The sequence below is a fragment of the Coccinella septempunctata genome, chromosome 1 (genome assembly GCF_907165205.1).
Source record: "Coccinella septempunctata chromosome 1, icCocSept1.1, whole genome shotgun sequence".
Taxonomy (NCBI): domain Eukaryota; kingdom Metazoa; phylum Arthropoda; class Insecta; order Coleoptera; family Coccinellidae; genus Coccinella; species Coccinella septempunctata.
The window spans coordinates 62,424,766-62,442,814 of NC_058189.1; the positions used below are offsets into that span (position 1 = coordinate 62,424,766).

At 34.0% G+C, this 18,049-nt stretch overlaps 1 protein-coding gene across 1 annotated transcript in view; it reads right to left on the reverse strand.

Annotated features, from left to right (window-relative positions):
* The window catches only part of LOC123310336 (proton-coupled amino acid transporter-like protein pathetic), a 32,915-nt gene that overhangs the window by 14,496 nt on the left and 370 nt on the right, over window positions 1–18,049 (reverse strand). The window contains exons 2-6 of the mRNA XM_044893804.1: window positions 4,624–4,712; window positions 3,911–3,997; window positions 3,129–3,279; window positions 2,010–2,131; window positions 1,591–1,951 (exon numbers count right to left, since the gene is read on the reverse strand). Of these exons, the coding sequence (XP_044749739.1) occupies window positions 1,591–1,951; window positions 2,010–2,131; window positions 3,129–3,279; window positions 3,911–3,997; window positions 4,624–4,712 (810 nt within the window). The remainder of the gene's footprint in view (window positions 1–1,590; window positions 1,952–2,009; window positions 2,132–3,128; window positions 3,280–3,910; window positions 3,998–4,623; window positions 4,713–18,049) is intronic.

An 18,049-nucleotide genomic window follows, 5' to 3' on the forward strand; every position in this document is an offset into this window, starting at 1 on the left:
CATTTTTATAGAATATTCATTCAGCATTTGTCAGCACTCATCTCACATTTTACTTTTTTTTCAGGATTTTGATAAAATTCCGGTTTCTATGTGTGAAAAAATTTGGCGCGGAAAATTCAATACTCAATTTTTCCAGTGTTGATGTAGATTTTTCAATTTTTTTTCTTGAATTCGCCAGCATTTCGCTATCTTTCATTATTTTGGAAATATCGATGAAAAACGCTGGGTTTCCCGGGCTCCACATAAGTGGGCCGGAAATTTCAATTTCCAATTTTTCCCGATCTATATGAGATTTTTCAGTTTTTTCTTCAGCATTCGCCAGCATTTCGCTAGCATTTTCGATTCTGGAAATATCGATGGAAAATGCTGGGTTTTCCGGGCTGCACATAAGTTGGCCCGGAAAATTTAATTTCCAATTTTTTCAAATCTGTATGAGATTTTTCAGTTTTTTCTTCAGCATTCGCCAGCATTTCGCTAGCATTTACTATTTTCGAAATATCGATGAAAAATGCTGGGTTTTCCGGGCTGCACATAAGTTGGCCCGGAAAATTCAAACTTCAATTTTTCCAAATCTGTATGAGATTTTTCAGTTTTTTCTTCAGCATTCGCCAGCATTTCGCTAGCATTTACTATTTTCGAAATATCGATGAAAAATGCTGGGTTTTCCGGGCTGCACATAAGTTGGCCCGGAAAATTCAATTTCCGATTTTTCCTAATCTGTATGAGATTTTTCAGTTTTTTCTTCAGCATTCGCCAGCATTTCGCTAGCATTTTTATTGAAAAAATTTTCTTTTCGAAATGCCACAACTTCCGGGCTAACTTGATAGACCTTGAAAATCGTCCATATCTGGATTCATCAGTGAAAAGGACACTACGCCATTTATCGTTCCAATTGATATGGTGCCTTGTCCATTCCAGTCTTTGACGCTTATGGTCACGTGTTAATGAAACTCATCTTAATGGACGTCTAGAACCTAGATTCACCTCTCTCAAACGTCGTCTGATGGTTTCGATGGAAACTTGGACCCCATCTGCATTTTGAAGAGAATTCCGTAGCATTCTACACGTAGATGTAGGGTTTCTTCTCGCCGAAATGGGGATGAAACGATCCTGAGCAGGTGTTGTTTTTCGTCGCCCACCAAGCCTTGGTCTTTCCAACACGGAACCTATCTCCCTGAACCTATTCCAAAGTCGAGATATCACAGTTTGGCTGACTTGGAGCCTTTCCGCTACAACAACCTGAGTTAGGCCACCCTGTAGCATTCCGATAGCCCTATTGGCCTCAGCATTTGTTAATTTACGTCTTGGCATTTTCAGAAAACTCGTTTCAAATCGAAGCCGTTGATAAACCGACTTCATTTTAAAATAAGAACATTCATGAAGCATATGCAAAGAACCAAACTTCAGAAAAAAGGCGACCAGATTGACGAAATCTCTCATACTGATTTTTATTGGATCGATTCAAGTTGTTATTGAGTTTTAAATGATTTTACAGCGATTTTCTCGAAGATTGCATATTTTTAAAAACGATTGAATACGATATCCCTAACTCTTGTGGAGCAGTGTAAGAGGGTGAAAACGTGTACTTACCACTCCAATAGCTTCAATGGCGAACACTGTTATACTGAAGAATATGGGAAATTTGGTCAGATCGACAACCATTTCCCTGGACTCCACAGGTGGAATATCGTTGACCAGGTAATAAAACGTGATCCCTAACCCTACCGCCATGAATACGTTGGCCACCATGGATACCGGAGCTAAATATTTCAGATTTGGTACGTAGGACAGGAAAAGAAGTGGAACTAAGAGTAAAGCTATGCTCAGTCTTTCGTTCATCGCCTCTCCTCTATAATCGATAGCAACGCTATTGAAGTTTTTCGCTATTAGCACTGTATAGCAGCTGCAGGTTGCAAAGTATGTTACGAAGAGAGAAATTAGTATGAATTTCCTGAAACAAATTATGAAAGTGTGAGGGTAAGGTCACTATTACTTGATGATAGGTTTACCTTGCTACAGCCCCAAGGCCTCTGGTCCATTTTGGACCTCTATTACAAGCTTCTTCGGCAACATCAGCGAAACTCATGGATGTTTTGCCAGTTTTCTTATAAAGTTCGTGGGCACATATCACCTGAAAATAAATAAATATTCTTCGTTTTTATGAGAGATTCCAAGAGTTCAAGAAGTAATTTTTTTTTTCAATACGAAGTACGTTAAAAAATTCAATCTTGAAACGAACCTCTGGCACGAAAATTTCAAAGATTTAAAAAATCTTCAACGTACTAACAACAAACGCAATCAATAAATGCTCTCTTCTATGTTGGAAAAAATTATCTCAGAACAACCAATTATAATAACGCAATATTTTTTGTATGCTGTTGCCTGATATATTTTTATACAGGGAGAATCTTTGACTCGTACAAACATTTCAAGAGTAGATTCTTGAGGTCAGAAGAAACACTTTTTTCCCATACCATTTTTTCCGTATCTGGTCGGTTTAAAAGATACAGGCTGTTGAAAAACCATTAAAAAAAATTTAGTTCTATCTCAAAAACGGCTTTATCCAATTAAATGAATTTCGGAATATAGCCTTTCATTTATTTGATGAATCTTTTTCGAACACATGATATTAACCACGTCTTCCAGTTTTCCCATTATAACCATTACGTACCATAAAAATACAAAAAATTCAAAGAAACCCAACTCTTGAAACTGAGTTGGACGCTATCTAATGAATATTTGAACGTTTTGTAAGATGAAAGTATTCTTCAAATTTTCTCGTATAATGCGCCGTTTTCGAGAATTTGATGTTTAAAAATTAAAAAGTATCTGTGAAATTTGAATCATTAGGTACTTTGGCTGAATGCAACTCTGTTTAGAAGATCCACTGCCTTGTAGTGTCACAGATTCAGCTTGCTGTTCTGAAGGAAATTTTGTTTCTCAAGGGGTGACAGCTCATTATGAAAACTTATAATAGCTATATCTTTTTATCAGGGTCGAATCGAAAAAAATGGTATAAGAAATAAGTGTTTCTTTTGACCTGAAGAATCTACTGTTGAAATATTTATACAAGTCAAAGACTCACCCTATATATTATCGAAAATAAATTCGAAATATTTCATACTCACAAGAATATAGGAACAGTGTGTGCAAATGATGGCTACGCCAACTGTAGCAAAGATTCCCAAAAGTAACCCCGATGCTGCAAATGCTGCTGGCATGGAAAGTATTCCTGTTCCTAAGGACGCTTTGAGTAAATGCATAAGCGTATCCGCATTCCTAAAACAGGAGAAGTATTGTATAACAGTTACGTATATTGTTCATTTCTGTATTAATTGCTCCATGCTACATGAAAACACAGAGATTTCTAATAATTATTATCGACCTGTAATTTCATAAACTCTTCTGTATAACCCAAAATGAAATTAGCAAAAAGTTACATCTACATTTCACTTGATTTCTACTACATTATAATCCGAGCACTAACGACAAAATTTTTTGATGGAAATAAAAAAACTTAATGTTGAATTTTTATTTTCTTGTGCTAAATTTCGACTGCTCATTATTAACAAATATAAAAAAATAGATGATGAAGTCTATTTATTCAAATGGAAATTATTTCCATAAAACTGATTGTCCTTCAGAAAACTATTCGGATTATATTCGGTAATAAAGTGACTGAATAAATTACGCAATGAAATTTTATCATGTTTTTCAAATTGAAATACTTCATATTGCATTATTATTATCCTGCAATTTTGATAATTCAAATTTTTCATCTAAACTAATACTCGTTCTCAAAGCAACTGAATTTCGAAATTGTTGTTAGGAACATCTACGCGTATATTTTTATGTTTTATCTTGTTTTTAACCTGTAACTTATTTCGTTCAAGTTAGTGGATATACTTACGATACTGGATGTTCCAATTTTCTTGCTTTGAAGGGATCGAATTCGGTGACAGCTGCTTCCAAGTCATTTTTCTTCGTGATTTTGTATCTGGAAAACGAGGAAATGAGTCTGTATCGATAGATAGAACCTTCAATTGACATTCCACAGAAATATTGCACATTTAATATTCAATTTGAAAACTATTACGCTCAGGGTTGATACATATTTATTTTAATCAACCGTATGAAATGTGCCCTTAACCTGTACAAAGCAAAGCTTGCCCCTTTTTGCAATTTTTCTAATTTTACATGTGGACCGAGATATTCTAACCTTTTTTCAAATTGGCACAATGCATAGCATACATATTTTAAAAAAAATTTGGGGTTTCTTTCTGAAGAGAAAAACGAATTAATTCAATAGGTATCCCTCAGCTACTGCAGTTTATTTTCAGTTGTAGAGTAGTTTCACAGAAATTCAGTCAAAAGAACCCTTTTTGGAAATTCGCTCTTTAACCATATATGATACATTTCATGATGACTTTTATTTTCTACTTTTTCCGGAAATAATGATAAATCACAATAATAATGGTACTGGAAATCAGTTAAATTGATTGAACGGTATACTATTAAATAAAAATAATTATTGCGCAATATATCGCAATATATGCACACACAATATATCGCAATATATGCACAATATACCGCAAGAGATAAATGAAGCAGAGTATCACTTACTTTGTGGTTGAAATGCCATTGGTATTGGTTCCATCTTGAGGTAGAAAAGTTTCTAACTCTGTGGGGTTATTCACCGACTCTTTCGTCTCCTGAAAATTGAAAATTGTTTATTAGTATTATCAAAGATAAGTTCCTCTTTGGTATTATGTGTGTCTTTGTTCAAGTTGTTTCACTCAATGTACTGGTTTCTTCCATATCGAAATGGAGTTAATTCAAAACTCCTTGTTAGAAATTAATAATCTTGTCTTGTCAGCTTTTGCAATAATCAGCGACGAAATTGAGAAACCAAATCAACAGAACGTTCAAATGTACTGTATATTTGTTTATCTTTACTAGAGTCTTTCTATTTCCTTTTTGTTTACACAAAACTTTTATTATCTTCATTATCAAATTTGAAAATCTATTATGTGCATCCCAAAAATTGTTTTTTTTTTCCACATAAATTTGAGATGTGATTCCTTGTCAAAGAATGGTGGGGGTCTTTCATACTCATTTTTTTGAGCATCCCCTGCTTAAATAAAACTACTTTCTACTCTAAATATGGTACCTGAAAAGTAATTTTTCTTAAAAAAAAACTATATGTTGTGACAAGTAATCGTCCCATAAATTTTTTTTATCTTTCGATTCACAACCTGTATATTATTAAATTAGACTGATTTACAATACAATCCCTGTAAACAATTACTATGATGAAAAACAACGGGTGCGTTATGTTAGTCCAATCATATCACGCTAAAATTAGAAAATGTTTATCGATTATTATCGAATATGCTAAAACCAACAATCGGAAACTCACAGGAAAACGATTGCAGGTAGCTGGAACGCGGGTATGTCAGCTGTCGCTCAATTTTGAAGTGGCCGAGTTATATCATAGAAAAAACTAGTTCTTATAGAATGTAAGCTATGTACACCTTAACAATATATTACTATCTGATGAAATATGACTAAAGGGGCTAAATGGTGACTGTGAGAAATTTCATGGTCGTTTCTGAAACCGTACAACCTTCGGTAAAAATACCATATATTTGTTGCGATAAGAGATAAGTGTACAATGAAGTCGTGCTTCTCTTGAGAAAAACGTAGGTCAGGTTTGAGATAAACCGGCATCACGTCAGATGGGTTTTGACCAAATTTTACAAATATTTGAGATTTTACCTGAGAAATAAAAACAATACGTTATTGACTACCCTGCCCGAAAAAATTGAATGAATATTGAAGAGAAAACTTACTTATTGGAGTTTTCGCACTTCAATTAAATTTTCAGCTGTTTCTGTATTAGGTACACACACACAAAATATGGTCCTTATAACACTTTATGACTTTATTGAAAAAAACTCTTCTTGTAGGTGTATGATTTTTTTGTGTGTGCGATAATGAGCCTTTGCAACTCATCTGGTGTTGGATAGTATCAATTGTCGTTAAAAAAAGGTTTAACTAAGTTTGAACACAACAAGTTTCTAATAAACGTATCTGGGTTTCGCAAACTGTAGTTAGTAGAGCGAGGAATTACTATCCTACTAGTGAAAGTGCTGCATAAACTCATGAGGTTGAAAGAATGAGAGCTATAACCGAAGCACAAGATCGGCTAATACGATTAACTGGACGTCTTCACAGCATCCCAAATTAATTCCGGCAAGCTACAGGTTGGATAGTTTCTGGTCAAACAATCAACCTATGGAAGGTTGCGTATAGGCACTGCCAATGCAACCTTTTCCATAGGCACGCGAGATTGAGTACAGATCAGCGGCGTAGATTTCGTTGGAAGGAATTTCCGTTATATTCCTTTCAACCAATGAGAATGCTTCATGGTTGTGACGAAACAGATCATTCTGAATGAGGTCATTTCGAATGAAATCCAAGTTTCTTCCTCAGGAAGATTAAAACCCCCTTTTTCTACACAACCAATCATTGTTTTTCGTGGTCCTTTCCAGAATTAGCACTATTAGCAGCCAAAAACGTCTAATGAAGCCTGACTGTCTGTAATACCTCGTCATAGTTAGAGCGTAGACATTAGTTTCAAAAATAAATCAGGCACTTTCAGTTTCGACGAAACGTATTCAGAATAATTTCATGAATCATTTTGTCATGTAGTATCGGTTTCACTACTATAGGTACGACGACTTCTGAACGTAAATTCATTTCCCACTCATTTGGCAATGCATGTAATTTTAGAAATGAATTGTGGGACAGACCGCTTACCATCATTTCCCGGTATTTTCGAAGTTGGACAAGGTTCTTGGAAATACATATTCTCGAAACCATCGGTGTTATTGTCCCCGTTCGTTGGGGGTCAATAAAATTAAACAAAACGCGATTTTGCCTATTCATTACGTTAATCTGTAAAAGGCTATTTTTGCCCCAATCTCATGAATTGTCATCCTCTCTCGACGATCATTTCCATATGTGATTGCCGGAGTGAAAAACGCACCACCCTTTATAGTCACAGAATTGATTTTTACGAATCCCTTCGAACTCGATATTTTTTGCTAGGGGGAATGGACTTCGTATATTTCCCAACCTCATCACCCTAGCTCCCAAAGCTAACCCCATCAGTTTATACGTCGAGCATATTTGCATTCTGATTGATTCAATAAAATTATCTGGACTCAAAGAATAATCATTTAAGATTCTTTATTTCAAAATCATTCATTCGCAGATTATTCAATTTTGTTAGTAACCATAAAAATACCAGAAATTGAAAGAACCTAACTCTTAAAAGTAGGAGTTGAAAGCTCTCTTATGAATATTAGAGCATTGTGGAAAATAAAAGTATTCTTCATTTTTTCTTGCATAATGCGCCGTTTTCCAGTAATTTTATATTCAAAATAGAAAATATCTGTAAAATATTGGAAAAATTTGGTACTTTGGCTCATTGCAACTATATTTAAAACATCCATAGAATTAAATAAAACACATAACAAATGTGCCATAGATTTAGCTTTGCTATTCTCAAGGGATTTTGTTGACATTATGGTGTGCTCTGTGTTTGTCATTTTGGCAACATACGAACGTTCAGAGAAAACATTATCATTTATTTATTTACATCAAAATTAATGATTAAATAGGTTTTGTTTGAATCTTGTAACTTTTTGGAGTTATGGGCATAATCATTTTTTTCCAAATTTGAGATCAAATGATTCTTTTCAATTGAAACTCAAAGTAGTTTCGAGAAGCATTTCACATCTCAAAATCTATTCTCGGATGAGACCAAAAATTTTGTACGAACCGTCAAAATGTTATTTTAGAGCTAGTGCTAGTGCTAGTTCTCAACTGGATGAGATCTATATTTTCAGTATTGAGAAAGAAATTTTGTCTCCGAAAGACCAAACAGATTTAGTCAATCACCTTGATAGGTGATGAATCTGATCATCAGGTAGACAAAAGTATCTGCTCTTTTATATGCCTAAAAATGTTAGATAATCAGAATTCTGAATGAGTACTAAACAATGGCGCTTTTGAAAATTTGCCGCTCTAGGTTGCAGCCTACTATACTGCCCTGTGTCCAGTCGGCATAATTCTGGACTGCATAAATATAAAATGATAAAAAATGGTTTCATACTATGCTTAAAGAAGAATGCTTCACCTTTGCTCTACAAAACTGCATATCAAAATAAAAAGAATGACTTTCGAGTTATCTACTACGAAAAGTAATTTCCAATAAAACATGATAATTATCTGCAATGAACACATGAAAATGTCACTCAAGAAGTTGTAATGTTTTGGTGAACCCGGAATGAAACAAAAACAAACATTGTTGTGGTTCACAGATGATATTGGAAAAAACAGTCCTGCCCTAATTACAATATCGCTATCGGATGTAAATAAAACAATAGCTATCACAGTAATTAATGCGTTTTGCTGTCTTTCAAACCGTTTCGTGGTGTCAGAATAAAATCCTTCATGAATGTACTTGGGGGGATATCCAGGGATTTTTCTTACTCTATTATTCTCAATGTGTTGAAAACCTTTATTTTCACGAAATATTGCTTATTGCCTGTCAACTTTTAATTTCATCAAAGAAAACATGAGAAAATCTCCATTCTCTCAGAAGGAGTTAATTTCAACCTCTAGATCGACTAAAGATCACCAAATGGCATATGCATAGGTACCAGGTTTTTTTTAGTGTTCATTTTCAGAAGGTCATGGTTATTGTGAAATGATCTAAAATAAATAGAATCATCCCATAGCTGAACGTGCAAACTGTAGAAAAACCGGTTAGGAAATTATCCGATCAAAATAAAAAACTTATTATACAATTCCAGGATGACTCGACCACTTTTCCTAGAGCACCTCATAAATAGATGATAATGAAATAAATATAGCATACGTTAACATTGTTTATACATAAATGTAATGGTAGGTGATAAAAACATAAAACATATCACATATCCCAGATTTCAACGCAGTATCTACGAAGAAAATTTCGACGAATGCATTCAAGATATGGATGGAAACTTCCAACTTTTAAAACCCAGAAGAAAAGCTTCGTTGGGCAAGGTCCATACGTTGTCCATGCCTACGAATATGTTATCTCTTCATCTGTTTACATTTTCGGAATAACAATATAAATGCAATCGTCTTATCGACAACGAAACTTAATGATGGCAACTTCTAATGAATGATTGTTATGCAACAATGGATTATCTTATTTGGATTGCAATCATGAGCTGCTTCACGTGCTTTGGCGTTCATTATAAATAGTTTTTATATCCCAAGCGCATTAACTATGAAGCTACTGGAAAATTTGCATCGGGAATAAACGTTTATACAGAGATATGTTTGTATTCGAACAGTGATAATAAAATTTAATGGAGGATGTGATGATAACCTGGATTTCTTCAGTTTTTTCATGAAGGAATTCTATAAATGGAACGAAAAAGCCCTACATTCAATGAAATGAGGAAGGAATCAATTTACTCAAGGCCATCTGAGAGCATAGATAGCATCTATGTCTATGTCTGAGAGTCACAGTCCCACTTGTACTTTCTATGTCTTGATTTTCTGATTTGATTTGATTTTCTTGATTTCCACAAAGTTCAACTAGACAGAGCTTATAGATTTAGTGGTATGTACTTCCTATAACATGAAAATGGTGAGGTGTTTGCATAGATGTGCCTCTTTTATGCAATAAAAGCAACTGTTTTGTCATTTTAACTGAACAATCCATCAACTTATTGAATATGAATGTTATGGATATTCCACAACGGATTTTATTCATGTCTGTAAAAAAAATAATGAGTTTGAAGTGGTATTAAACATGAGGCATATTGTTCACTGTTTCACGATCGAGGGATCTCGGAATTATAATGAGTTTTTGTTGCTGCGTTCAGTGATGGAGAAAGAAAAGTTCTGTGAAGCGAAAATGTACTTTCATAGAATAGAGTTACATCAGACATCAGATTATAGTCGGGCAGCGTGCTCGTCTGGAACTGTCATTAAAATAAATGTTAACAATCACTTTTCATCAACACAGGATAGTAATTAGCATGATTTGAAACAGAGTAAATAACGAAAATTTTCGAATTATCTGCTCCTTTGGCAAAATATACCAGAACTGATTCTCATCTAACTGTTTAAAATGTTTTGACTTTTATGGCTGCTCCAGGTTACAAACCAAAAAGGCGTGATTTGAAATTTGCTTCGTTTTGTAGGAACTACATATTTCAACTTGGGTCAACATTTCAATAATATTTTTCTGCGGTATTCATTATTGAATAAATAGTTTCGTAGAAAGTAAAAACAAATGTACGACTCCCTTAGAATGAGTTGGAAATAGGTCAGGATGACGGAAAAACTAGTGAAATTACGTGTTTTTAATTAAAACAACAGTTAACCGACTAGAATAAATAAGTATTGCTTCGCTGAATTTCCTAGATATAACATGCACCTACCTACGTCCGAATTCACAATTTTGCTGACTGTATAATTAAGTTTGACATCACACAATTTTAACATTAGGTGGAATTATACAATTTTAAAGTTGGGAATGACCTTGAATGCAAAATGAATTTCTCCAGCAACAAGAATATACTCCTCCAACGGAGAATTTGATAGATCGTGGGGTATTTAGAATACTTATAATAAAATTGTTATCTTTTCTGCAAAATCAACTTCAGATTGGGTTTCAAAGAATAATAGGGGCATATTTCGATTGCCTCTTTGATTCGTGTCATCAAGGTCTCACGTTTTCAAATATTAACATGCTAGAGATTGGATCGAGTTCTGTTCCCATGAATCAATATTCATAAATATTTATTTTGGTAGTGATAAAAGATTCTTATCAAATGTCATTATTTGAACTTCTTTATTTCATTCGCATTGTGTGGATTCTCGTCAACGATGATTCTTGTTCTCACAGAATCATTCAACAACAAAAACAACTGATTCGAAATTAAGCAGACATTCTATGAGAGCAAGACCACCAAGAAAAATGTTGATGTTGTCTCGAAAGTTGACCATCGGAAAATCCCGAAAATGATAGAATTTATATGAAAGATAGACACTATATATGACAAGGAATCACCCCCTCTTTCGCAACTATTCATTTACACCTTGTATACTCCATTCACTTTTATTTTAGCACTCGGTTGGCCATGGAAATTTGACACATTTCACTCTGTGAAATACGAAAATGTGGGGTTATGAAGCTTATCAAAACATTTTTGTATTTTAAATCAACGCTATGTTGCCCGTTCTACGTATAAGTTTCTGTTATTACGTATTTTATCACAATGTCGAATCTCTTCGGAAAATATGTGACGAACATAATTGAAGTACATACAAACTGATTGAAGGCATACCAAATCCAGTTATTTGCATGGGAAATAGAAGAGATCAGTATAATATCATAATATGCACTAGCTTGAGGAGAGTTAATGTTCGTTATCTTCTTTGGCTGAAGTTTGAATACGTTACATCAGTTGAAGATTTCAAAAATATTAACCCTAAGATGAAATGCATATGATGCAGTGGTTGGGAATGGGTATCTCCCGAAGGAATTAACAGATAATTACAAGAATGTTAAATTCTTCAACAAAAATCATCTTGCATCAATATAAGTAAAAGGAATTAAAGGAAGTTTCAAGTCAAGATGAACTTCACCTTTGAACAAAAATTTCACATAAATAAACAATTATCAGGACAACTGGCGCATATTTGTGGCTGTTCATCGAGCTGTTCATCTTAATAAATTGCTATATTAATAATAAGTAGGTATTTATTGGTACCTTAAGACATTTACAATGTGTAGGACAAGTCGAATGAAAAATAGAAAAATCAATTTTCGGGAACTTATTCTACGATTACATTCATCGAAAATCCTGTAGTAAACTTTTCACATTAATTCACTCAAACATAAAATTCTCGAATGCCACCGCTTTTTTGGGTCCCCCAATAGGAGGAAATTCTTTGTCATCCTCTTCATTCACAATCTTTCTGATTGTGGAAATATTCAGCTGAAATATAAGTCGTTTAGATTCAGATGAAACATTTTATAAATTCTCTTACATTGAATATGTTCGCTACCGTCTGAAGTATTGTGGATTTTAGAATATCAAGGTATAACTATTTGAATGAGCGGACCTGAATTCTAAATAGCACTTCCTGAAACCCTGTATCTTTTTTCAATCACTCTCGGCATTTTCGTAATAAAAATTGATATTAGTTGTGGCAACGGCGTTATGACATTAACGACATTTCAACCTTACTCCCTTCTAGTTACAAAAACTTGAGAAAATTATTTCATGGCCAACCGACTGCTAAAATAAATATGAATAGAGTATACCTATATCTCTAAAAGCGTGATCAGAAACCACAAGAGGCAATAGATTTTCCCTCATACAGTCGAGAATTCCATAATGGCAAATAATGAACCAAAAGTTCAATGATTCGTAAACTCCTCATAAAGATCTAAGTTTCCTCCATTCAGCCATTCGCCAATGAAGTTAATCACTTGCTTGAACTCTTGATTAATTGAAGAAATGTACAGAAAGGAAACACCTCCTCTTCTTCAATGCAGAGAATAAGTCTCAACTTCCTGTTATTAGTCATAAATTCGTGTAATGATTGAAAAAGGTCATTAACATCCTTCGATGAATGCTCACATAAAGTAGGTCGACTAATTGGATCATTAGGTATTATTAGCGAAAAAAATGTAACTCTCCAGAAAATGGTGGTCGTAATAGTAAAGACGCCTTTGTTGATATACATGAAGACGTGGTATAATATCGATCTGGTGAACTGAGGTTATATTTCTGTCCTACAGAGGTAATTATTCCCAACCAAATCGCCAACAGCCCCGTGTTGCAGGTTGAAATATCAGATTAAAATCGATATTGATGGGACATACGGTGAGTTGTGAGTATGTACTCACTTGGAATTTCATTAGTGGTAGATGGTGGAAAACTGACGACGCAGCCAGAATTCAAGATTGTATTTGAAACAGAAAAATGCTTGGATAGGGAAAAAAAGGTGTGAAACCTCTATCAATTTTTTTTTCAATATCCACTTGGGATATGTATTTGACGGTTATGAAGGATGCGTGTCTTAAGCTGAAAAAGGTGCTGCCAAGTCAATCGGTGAGAAGCACAGCAAGCACAGTAGCGGATTCAGATGACTAGGCTCAGTTTCTGTTTTGTCTTATTTTTTAATTGCCTGTTGCATTGAACTGAAAGTAACTTTTACTTGTTTCTGTGTAGTGCAATGCAATAACCACTTTACTGTTTATGTTTTTTTTACTCTTAAATATACAGGGTGTATTTGGAGGTGAGCCTTTTTTTCGATAGAAGGCATAACTGGTCAAAATGAAGCGTTTCACCAAAAATCACCTATACAAAACTTTCAATATGACGAAGTTGAAAAAAAAATTAAAAATGATTACTGAAATAGGTCCTAATACGACCCTAGACCGTTTGTTAGCTGAATTATCGCAAAGCAGTGGGAAAAAAGTCTCCTGATTCGACCATGTGGTTTCGTTTAGGATATTGGCTCGTTCGATATTTACGTGGTAATTAAACTGGAAAACGAATTGCTGAATTGTTCTCATTATTTTTAAGTACCTTCACGATTTTATGAAATGGCTCATTTCGATACCATCTTACAGAAAAGACTTAGGACACAAGTGTAAAAAATAGAGTAATACGTCAAAATCTCACCAATAATATTCGTCTAAATTATTCACGAATTTTTTCACAATGGGCATCGCAATCTTCTTGTTCGAACATTCCAACAATCGTCGGTAAAATGGGATAAAATTGGGAAATATCTTACATCATAGCACTTTTTCAACATGACTAACATAAGCACTTCCAAGAAACTGCCTCGATTTTCTACATTTTTTTTCACCCTAAATTGCACGATACAACAATTATGATTCTCTCAAGTGACCTATAATGAATCTAATCCGATGAACTTGGTACTCAACCATTCATTGTCCAGCCATATGTTTACGTTTTGTTTCGTTTTTGCGATGCCGGAGTCATCTTTAACAGTCCCGTACTTGAAATTCAATGAAATTTTGTTGAACTTCTAGGGGTTGTATCTCATCCATTTTGGATCAAAGATTATAGAGTTATAACCTAACCCAACTCTATAATCTTTGATTTTGGATATTTTAAATAGACAATTTGTGGTTAAAAGACTTATTTTGATGAGTTCTACCTTTTGTCAAAAAAAAAAAAAGCCTCACCTTTGAAAACACCCTGTATAGGGTCCTACGTGAAATAAGCAAGCACAACTGTTTCTTCCGAATGTCTCTGATTTAACTTAATTTCTTTAAATTTTCCGTTGTATTTGGAAGAAAATATGGCTCTGTTTTTTCCAAGTGACAGGAAAATGAAGGTTATTTTATTTTAGAAGGAAAAGATAAAGCAATATGTGAAATTGGCAGCATTTTGAATTTCTTTCCGTTTCCTCTGAAAGTCTGAAAATTCGGATGACCGGATAATTAGTTGCATAATGTACAGGGTGAGATAGAACTAAAAATTAATATTTTTCTATGGCTTTTCAACAGCCGGTATATGTTAAACCGAGCCGATTCGGAAAAAATTTTAAAGAAAAAATATATTTCTTATGACCTCGTATCTGCTATTAAAATATTTGTACGAGTCAAATATTCACCCTGTACATGCAGGAAAACCCCTACCAACATTGTTGAACCTATTCAGCGAGTCGAGAAATTGAACTTGTAAGCACGTGATGATTGTCTATTCTTTCGGGCCCCAAAACTGGTTTGGTTAGACGAATATGTATTAGGGTAATGGGTATTGGCGAAAAATAACGTACGGAATTCATTTTCAAATATTCTCTTGCCACTTCAGGTTACTGTAGGTCAACATTATCTTCAGATACAGTAGGAATATTGTGCAATTGATTTGAAGAATGAGAAATCCCTATGAAAAACCAAATATTTTCTTCCATCTTTCAGTTTTTTAATGTGGTCTTAAGAAAAAAATCATTGAACTTGAATCCAAACATGAAATTATTATGCAACGAAGAGGATATATGTACATACCTCGATACATACTGTATAAAATCTTATCAATTTTAATACATACAAATATTCAAGCAGCCTTGGAAATTACTGATAAGCTGCTTTTACCTCACAACCATTTGGAAAAGCAATTTCCCATATCTCCGATATTTCCTTTCTAATGAGAAAAATATCAAAATACACTAAAAGTGCTTCGAAAGAATCAAGAAAGTGGAAAAAGTGATTCAAATGATTATTATACCTATAATTTTCAAAACGATCACATTCGAACATCTGATTTAAAACGAATTATGGACCAACATTATATCATGGTGGGTGTGAGGATCTATGACAGAATAATAAAGGTTAATTATAGCCTCCAATCTGCATAAACTGCTCATCATGGGCATGGGGGTTTTGACATACAAAAGTGAGACTCTTTGAAACTTATATTACGTATCTATATTATTTCGGGGGGGGTTTGAACCCCCAAAACCCCCCCCCCTGGCTACGCCCGTGCTGCTCATACATTAAAATTATCGAACATAATAATTTGAATGAATATCAAGGAGTCGAATTATAAAGACGAGATTTCAATTCAAGAACAACAAGATCGATTGAGTGTTAAAAATTAACCTAACCGTTCTTTTCAAGGGCTTCCAATAGGGGTCCCTTTATTTTTCATGAGGGTAGCATACTCCGGATATACAGGGTGTCCAGAAATTAATGCAACAAAAATCTGTCACATATTCTCTTCATCTCAAAATCCTGTCATACGGAATAGTGTACAGGGTGGGCAAAATTCGTTGTCCACTGAGGGGATCTCGAGAACTATAGGAGCTAGAAGAAAACAGATGACATATTTCCGTGCTCTTTTTAGAGAAACAAAGGATGGTGAAAAGCGTAGCCTTCTTCTTCTTTGTTTTTGAGTTAATAGCAAAAAATTAGATTGGGACGATTTCGAAAAGTTCTCATAACTTTTTTATCTTCGAAGTTACAGGCACTTTTTTTATTGAATTCTTTTTGAATTGGAAACAAGTCTTTTCTCAGTAGATTTTATGTAATGAAGTACCTGTAGAAGGTTCAAGTTTTAGATATGTAACTTCGAAGACAAAAAAGTTATTGGAACTTTTCGAAATCGTCAAAATTTCATTTTTTGCTAATAATTCAAAAACGATGAAACGTAGGAGGCTACGGTTTTCAAAATTCGTCGTTTCTCTTAAAAAGAGCTAGGAAATGTGTCATCCGTTTTCTTCTATAGTTCTTCTTATAGTTCTCGAGATTCAGTCAGTGGACAACGAATTTTGCTCACCCTGTACATAAAAAAACGAGAATAAAAAAAAAATTAAAGACAGACATCTCGGTAATGATCTCTTAAGTTCTAAGGCTGCAATTTTTTACTCTACTCAACTTCACCCTAATTCTTTCTCAGCTGTGTTGAGTGTGGTACAACCCTGAATATTTCTTCTGTAAATTGCATTTCAAAACTAAAACACATATGTTTCAGATCTAGATATCAATCACCCCTTTACTCAACCATGCACACTCAAAATTATATTAAATCACCCTAATTCGTCCAATATTTGGTCCTAGATAAGACATCAAATTTATGCCACCTATTATTTTTCGAATCACCTGGTATACGTTATGTTCAACCTAGATTTCATGATTTTCGTCGACAACTATTTAACGTGATATGAGTCTGATAACAAAACAGGCCTGAAAAAAATTTGTTTGTTTGATAGCCTCTATCTAGATTTAATAGTTCGACTTATTATGAGTATCTCTTGAAAACCAAATCATCGTCCGTGCTCAAGCAACAATCAAACATGACAGGAACAAAACGTGAAATACTTAAAATGCAACATACCAATCTCAGTATATTTATGAAACTAGATGTAATTTTTGCTGCAATAACCTTCTGGCATTCATTCAGTCGAATCAATCGTGCTAATCAATTTCTCAAATATTCCTGATAAATAGCGACAAAAATCCTAGACGTACTCCACACGTAATCTAAATATATATCAACATGAATTCAATACTTCCGGATGTTACTACCACAGATACACCTAAAATCCCAACCATCCAAACCACCGAACAAAGATACTCATTCATAAAAATGGATAAAAACAGACGTAAATGTTTCCACAACAAATACAGCGTATTCGACATAAAATTTAATCAAGAGAACCTTGTTATTTGTGTTAGTAGCCGTGTAATTTAATACGGGCCTAATTAATCATAATGAGATTTGAGACCAGGCATCACATTTCCGTTTTTGGTCACTGAAATGCATAGAAAAATGCAGGATGTAACGTTTTTGCAATTCACAGTTTAAAACATGGGAAAACATTGGTCTATGTCACAAGATACATTTAGATGCAGAAATTTGGAATTAACCCTGCCTAAATTATCTCAGTTTACATTTTGACTTCGTTTGCAGAATATAAATTAAAAAAAAATGATGAAAGGCTAAAGAAATGACAAATTTGAAATTTTTCGATTTAAAGTATTTTTTTGATAAATAGAAAATTTGCACTCCATAAATATTCCTCAATTCATTCTTCAATCTCGTACTTGTTTTATTAATTGTTTCCTGCACCCACAGCAAATCTGGAGTGAGGTGAAAAATTTTTTTGAGAAAGGGACCAAAGAAAGTTAGCTGGTTTCTAAAATATATGAAAGACTTGCATTATTTTCTGACAAAAGGGATTACACCCCTTAATTTTTTCGCAGCTATTCATTTACATCCTGTGTAATTGTGATTGTTGTCTTTATCATCAGTAGAATTATGAGAATCTTGACATTGAATGGATTGCTAAACGCAGCTCTCAGTTCAAATAAAGTGCAAAATTTTCGAAATGATCTGGATAATATTCAACGTTGCTAAAAGAAAGATTCGTGAAAATGGAATTCGAATTGTGCATAACGCATCTTTCAAATTCGAATATTTCC